This window comes from Gossypium arboreum, chromosome 12 (assembly GCF_025698485.1).
Source record: "Gossypium arboreum isolate Shixiya-1 chromosome 12, ASM2569848v2, whole genome shotgun sequence".
Taxonomy (NCBI): domain Eukaryota; kingdom Viridiplantae; phylum Streptophyta; class Magnoliopsida; order Malvales; family Malvaceae; genus Gossypium; species Gossypium arboreum.
Window position 1 is genome coordinate 115,964,074 of NC_069081.1, and position 7,334 is coordinate 115,971,407.

At 29.6% G+C, this 7,334-nt stretch overlaps 1 protein-coding gene across 1 annotated transcript; it reads right to left on the reverse strand.

Annotated features, from left to right (window-relative positions):
• Window positions 1–538: 538 nt before the first annotated feature.
• Window positions 539–2,964, reverse strand: LOC108452266 (endoglucanase-like). Its single transcript, XM_017750039.2, has 7 exons — window positions 2,437–2,964; window positions 1,906–2,319; window positions 1,756–1,833; window positions 1,522–1,674; window positions 1,346–1,454; window positions 1,087–1,253; window positions 539–1,009 (listed from the first exon to the last, which is right to left on the reverse strand). The coding sequence occupies exons 1-7, from the start codon at window positions 2,683–2,685 to the stop codon at window positions 623–625; spliced, it is 1,557 nt and encodes a 518-aa protein (XP_017605528.1). The 5' UTR covers window positions 2,686–2,964; the 3' UTR covers window positions 539–622.
• Between the last annotated feature and the right edge of the window lie 4,370 nt (window positions 2,965–7,334).

The window sequence follows — 7,334 nt, forward strand, 5'->3', positions numbered from 1 at the left end:
ATTTTATTATCATACGTATTTAATGTATTATTATTAATTAGTTTTAAAATATATCTTTCGTTATTTATTATATATATATTATTTTAAATACACATTTGTATTCTAAATATATAATTTCTACACGCATACGCGTGTGATAGTATTTCTAGTTATATATTAAGCACTTAATTGAGTTAGCATTAAAAGTCAACAAGGTTGTTGAGTAATGTGAAAAGTAGTTTATTTTACAAAATATTATACTAAGCACCTAATTGAATACACAAAATAAAATTTGAACCTAAACTTTTATAGCTGTCAATATTTATACTTTTAACATCTCACTCAAAGCTTAATTTATTATTTTCACTAATTTTTATAAAGATATTTATACATAATTCTATTTTTATAAATATATATTTGACACGGATGTGTCATAATTTAATATATAAATATTTCTTAAATAAGCAATAAATTCTGCAATTATTTTAAAAATAAAAGGGTTTCTTTGCACAAAGGTTGGAACCCTGAAAATTTACTACTATCTAGATGAGTATAGATATTCCCTTAAAGTTTAAATTACTTAATTGATTCGATGAGTATAGGAAATTCATGGGTTTCGGTTGCCTGATGCAACTCTGGTAAATTACATGTAGTCGACCATATTTATGGTTGTATTAATCTGCAGCAGTTGCAGAGGCTCCTGTTTGGTTCCATCAAGCAAAGCAGCCACTGCACCTACAAAAGCTGCATTAATATAAGTTGTGGGTTCGGAATGCGAGTAATCCGATCTCTGATCATTGAAATGGTCACTTGAATCAGGACCTCCCACGATTGCTCCGACATGTTGATTTGGATTCGGGTTGTTCGAAGAGTAATAACTCGAGTAGCCATCGTTACACCCCACCCTGCTCGGGTGATTGTGGATAGAAGGGATGGATGAGCCTCTATGGTGAAGCTGCATGGGATATCTACTCCCAAACCCCACCATGTATGACATTTTCATGGGGTTGTTCCCCAATATGTAATTCACCTGCAATAATATCAGTATATAAATGAAAACCTTATTCTTGGTTTTTTATATCAATATCAGTATATATGTATATATACCTGTGATTTTACGAAAGATTTGATTTGGGAGGCTGAGAAATGTGCAGAGCCACATTGGATGCCATCAATATTAGATGTCATTAAGGTTTTGGAGTAGACAGATAGCACCATGCAAGAGCTTGTAACGTATTGCAAATTAGAGCTATCTCTTATATACAAAAGGCCACCTGAAAACAAACCAGAAAATTTATTAGCTTAGTGAGGATCGTTTAGAAATCTAAGTTATTCATTAGTGATTTTAAGAGGTGTATGTATGTACCAGCAGTTGTTTGAATCTGTAAAGAGCTGCTCCCTGGCATTAGTGCACATATAAATGATTCAACATCAGTCTTATATTTAGACAAATCCTTCTTCCCACCATAGAATTCCTGAACAAGAACTGTTAATACCTTTCTTTTAACTTGTTACTTATAAAGAAGGGTCATATGATTTTACCTTTGCTAGTAATGCTTGAGCTCCAGCAAATTTGTTGTCCCAACTAAACTCTGATACTGCTTGACTCCATCCTTGGTTGCTCAAAACATAGTTTAAGTATTTTTCATCTCTACTTGCCTTGTATAGCCAAGCTGCAGACCATAATAACTCGTCCTATATATATATATATATAAATCAGATGCAAAGCTCAAATGATTATATGGTTATCAACATTGCTAAAGGTTTATGATTTACCTGATATCCTGAGAAAGAGCAGTAGAAAGGGCAAGAGTCTTTGTATGATCCCCTATACTTGTCTGCGAATTTGAATAACTGTGCAGCCAATATGATTGAGATTGATATGCATAAAAGGCATGAAGAAACAAATTTAAACGAGCTACTTACTGATTTGGATTTGCTTAACAGCTTTGTAGAGTAATTGGAATCAACTCGTTTGAAGACTAATGAAGCAGCTGAAAGAGCGGCGGAAGCCTCAGCCGAGGCTTCGGTGCCTGGTGAATCGGAAGTGATTTTATAGAGCGTTCGAGGGGTGTCCATGTCTTCAGGACGCTCCCAGCACCGGTGATCAGCGTTTCCATCCCCAACCTGAGTATAAAGTGTGGTGGGTGAAGTATGGGCTCGCAATATAAAATCAGTGCCCCAACGGATAGCAGCCCGGAGGTGGCTAAGCTGATGGGCCGAAGAGATTTCATGCCGGTACTCAACGGCTGCCCAACTCAACAATGTCACTGTAAACGCCATTGGCCATCCGAACTTCACATTATCCCCAGCATCATAGTAACCTCCCACCAGATTGACCTGCACACAAAACCAAATCCAAACTTCAAAATTAGTCTACTATTTTCCGAAGCTCAATTTTATCATCATCATCATCATCATCATCAAAGTACCAAGTAATTTGGTAGCCATACATACATTATCAGGTTTGCCATCAGTGAGTGCAGAGTCTCCCCTCCATTTCAGTCTATGGTTAGCCGGCAACTTCCCCGAACGTTGTCCTTCAAAAAACATGATTGCTTTGCCTAGTGCATCCTTATAATCATAAGACAAATGTTCCACATCCTCCAAGGCTAGTTCATTGTGACTACTACTAGCCAATGCCATGGCTAAGTTGCAGCACAAGACCAGACCCCATACTATTTCACCACACCCCATTTTTTTCATGCCTTACAATTTGCATTAACTAACCTGCATGGTCTTTAATGGTTGGCCATGCTGGTAATTTATAGACCTTTTTTCACCACAACTGATGCTGTAGCTGGTTATTTAACAAAAATCAAACAAGTGTTGATGACATGGGAAGAATGGAGATGGCGTGAAGTGAATGAATTAAGAATGTGTTGCAAAGTCAGTAAGAGTTGAGTCACAACACTGTACTAATAATGTGAGTGAGAGCACAATGAGATATGGTTTCACCCACTCCTTCACGTCATGTATCTTCTTTCGTGTGATTTTTTCCATAAGAGAAAACCATAAATTTCAATGGTTCATTGAACCTTTTAGTTATGGGCCTAAATATAATGATTGTTCTCATACGGCTTCGCTCATGTATACGTCTATGTTAGTGGTTTGGCTATTAATAAACATATGACTGATGATACTACAGGAAGATCACTACGATCAACTTGTGGCCCATGTTCAGTTTTTGAACGTCCAAATAGCCAATCATCTACCAAAAGCCCAAATCAATCTTAACCTTATCCGTTGCCCGTAAGTTAAACCCTGTTAGAAGCAACAACCTCCCTTTGCCATATCTTAAACATGGAACTCGTTTCCCTGATAAGAGAAGATTCAAATAAATATTTATCAAATGGAATGAATTTTTTAATCTAAATTTAACTGATTTGTCAATAAGTCATCACGATTATACCATAATATTATTAAAATCAACTGTAAAATATTATTAACTCAACTTAATATAACGTGAAATCACTTTACAAACCAATCAATAAAAGAATAACTTTAGGGCTAAACGTAAAGGTTTTAGATATTATCCCTGGTTAGATCTTACTCCTTTCTTCATCTTATTTTTATTGCTCGAATTGACTTTTAAGTATAAAAAAGTCTTAAAATATAAATATTAATACTCTCTTAACTTATTTTCTTTTAGCAAAAATTTTAAAATATCTAAATTCATTTTCAAACCTGACAAATTATCAGATATATATAAAAATTCTAGAAACTCAACTTTTATTTTTGTGGCCAAAAAGTTCTTAACACCAACCTCACTAATATTATTTTTTTCTCTAAATTCATTTCTTTAGCACGTTTAATAATTTCTTATAAAGCAAAGTAGTAGCATTCAATCAATTCTATCAACGATTATCTTAGACTCTTTTCCAATTGATTAAGCGTAGGTTGAATTATAGTCTCCTTTTCACACATTAAGATTTAGCTAAACCAGAAAACAATAATCATTTAAGCATTCTTTTTCAGTGGATTAGCCCTCCCCCTTTTTTTTCTCTTTTTCTAATTTAATGTTCAGAAGCTGTCTGCCATGGAGTTTTCATGAGGCCAATACATGAAACACTTGTCTGTGTTCCCAACAATTTCGCCGTATTAAGAAAGAAAAAAAACAAAAACCCTTTAAATATGCGCACATAATCTAACCTTCTATTCCCATTTATGAACTTGTTTAACCCCCCTTCCTCTTTTAATGCATTTTCTAGAAAAATGAGTTAGTGCTTCTTAGTTGCTGCCTTAGATAATATTTTTTTTTGCAAAATAACTTAGTGGGAGATTTCCTGCTTTTTGTTCTCTTTTTTAAGCAACAATTAACGGATCTCTACTTGACTTTCAAGTATTGAAATCCAAGCAATGATTATTCGTCTCATTCATACTATCCACATTTTGGATTAAGTTAATTATTTATTTGTATCAAATTTTGAAGTTAAAATTTGATTATTAAAATATATTTTAAATAAAATTTTTAAAATTAGACTAGTAGTCGAATTGGTCATGCCATTAATTTGTATGATCTGATTAAATAAATCATTAAAAATCATAAAAAAAGACTCGTCTCAATTTATTTTTAACCTAGTTCAATCAATTCGTACCAGTTCACAGCTCAACTGATCTGTTGTCTCTCTTTGGACAGGTACCTCAACCAATCTGATCTGGTTCAAACAACCATAACTCTAAGTCTCTAGACTTTGTACAATTGAAATTTAGTCCTCCTACTTTTATTTCAAGAATTTAATTTCTCTACTTTTTAGATTTAACAATCCGCTTTCAAATTATATTTAACCACGTAACATTTTAATTGAAAAGTTAACTATATTAACTATTTAAATTAATCAATAAAATTATAAAAACATAAAGACTAAATTATGTTAAAAAGTAAAGTGTAAAGATTAATTCTCAATTTTAAACATAGTAGAAGGACCAAAACTAAAAATTAAATGTTGTTACAAAATAAAATAAAAAGAAAAGAGGCATGGTGGGTGTGCCACGTGTCAACATGAGATATATAGATAGATATGTATATTTAAATTTTTAGCATATTTTAGGACTAAAACTTAAACTATACCACCATTTGAAAATCTAAAATATATATATATATATATATATATATATTTTCCAGGTGTCAAAAAGAACATTGTTTGGACACTACTTTATGAAACTCAAGAAAAATCTAGATATTTAAAAATGAGAATGAAAATCATGAAAATAAAAAATCTTGATAAATTGTATGAATACAAGAAAATAGGGAACTGAAATGAAAAAAGTTGTTGACAACGTTATTACTTATAATGTTGCTATTGAAATAGCAAAAAGAAAAATTGAGGATATTGAGCCTATATCAGTTAAGGAATGTATAAATAGAAAAATTGGTTAGATTAGAAAAATGGAATTCAAGCATAATTGAAGTCACTCATTAAATAGGTATTTATGCCAAAAACAAAATGAGAAAAATGAAATCATAAAATATAAAGCATAACTTGTAGCACAAGAATTTTTGCAAATACCTGACATTGATTATGAAGAGACATATTCTCTTGTGGTGAATGCAATCACGTTTAGATATCTTGTTAGTCTGGCAATATATTAAATACTTGACATGCATCTAATGAATATCGTTACAATCTATTTGTATGGTTCACTTGATAGTAAAATTTATATGAAAATCTCTGAAGGATTTAAAATCTCAAAGGATATAGAGTTCCTTAGGAATATTGCTCGTTCAAAATAAAGAAATCCTTATATGATTAAAATAATTTGGACGTGACACAATATTCTTGGTTAATATTTGTTAGAAGAAGATTATAAAAATGATTCAATTTGTCCATACATTTTTATAAAAAAGGTATGGATCAAAATTTTGTGATAATTGTTGTTTATATTGACGATTTAAATATTATTTGTAACGACCCAAAATTCGTGAGCACCGGAAAAGTGTGTTATCGGGCCTCCGTCTTAGTGAAACGGGTTCGTAAATAATTATTAGGAATAATTATAAGTCTAGCAGTGTGTTTAATTAGGTTTTAATTAAGTAAAATTAACTCAATTTAGAGTAATTAGCAAAAAGAATTAAATTGAATAAGAGGTAAAAGTTTAATTCTAGAAAATAGAAAGTAAAAAGGGCCAAAATAGCAAATATGCCATTAAGTAATGGTTGAGGCGGCATAAATGTCTTAAAAATCTAATATTTTATTTAAATTATATATATTATATTATATTATATAATTGATTATTATAATTATTAATTATTATTATTATTATTAAATAAATTAAATAGTAGAGAATTGTATGGTAATAAAAATATTGGTACATTTGTAATTTAAATACTTAAATTACTTATAATTTAAGTATAAATATATTTGTTAATTAAATAATTAAATTATGATATTTTTGCACAATAAACAAATTGAATAATGACAATGGTAATAAAAACATTGGTACATTTATAATAAATAGATACATGTGTACTTGTTATAAAATAATTTGTTTACTTAATTTTAAAGTAATAGATAATTAGATTAAATTATATTATTGATAATTAAATAATTATGTCATAAGATTTTATATGTTAAATAAAGTATGATTATGACAAGTGTAAGATGATAAAATATACAAATGTAATGATAATATTTGTATAATTATAATATTTTATTTAAATTAGTAGATATTTATTATTTATTGTTATTAAAATTAAGAGATATTTATTAATTAAATAATTATAAAATAAGATTTTTATGTGATAATTAAATAAAATTATGACAAATGTAGGGTCATGATATTGGACAAATGTAAAACATGTGTGTGTACAATTGTTATATATATATATAATTGCTATTAAATAGATATTTATTATTAAATATAATATAAAGTAAATAAAGTAAAAAGAAATAAAGTATAAAATAAATAGAAACAAAACAAACAGAATAGAAAACAGAAGGCATTCGAAAACAGGGGAGAAAAAGAGAAAGAAAAAGGGAAAGAAAAAGAAAAAGGAAAAACTAGAGATTTGAAGCTTGAAGTTTTGATTAGTAAGTCAATTAAGTACTTTTTAGTTAATTTTGATGTTTTAGAAGCTTTAGAACAAAGTTTTGTTGAAATTAAGTTAAGGTTTGGAAGTTTTTAGGTTTTTGAACATAGTTCATGTTGAGCAAAATAATGAATTAGGGATTTAATTGAATGAATTTTAAATTGGAATTGAATAAATGATTGAATTGTAAACTAAGCAATAAGTTTTGAATTTTAGGGATTAAATTGAAATAAATTCGAAATTATGAAAATATGATAAAAATTAAATAGTTAAATGTGAGTTTGGCAAGAAATTGAGTAGCAAAAAGGTATGAATTGAGAAAGAA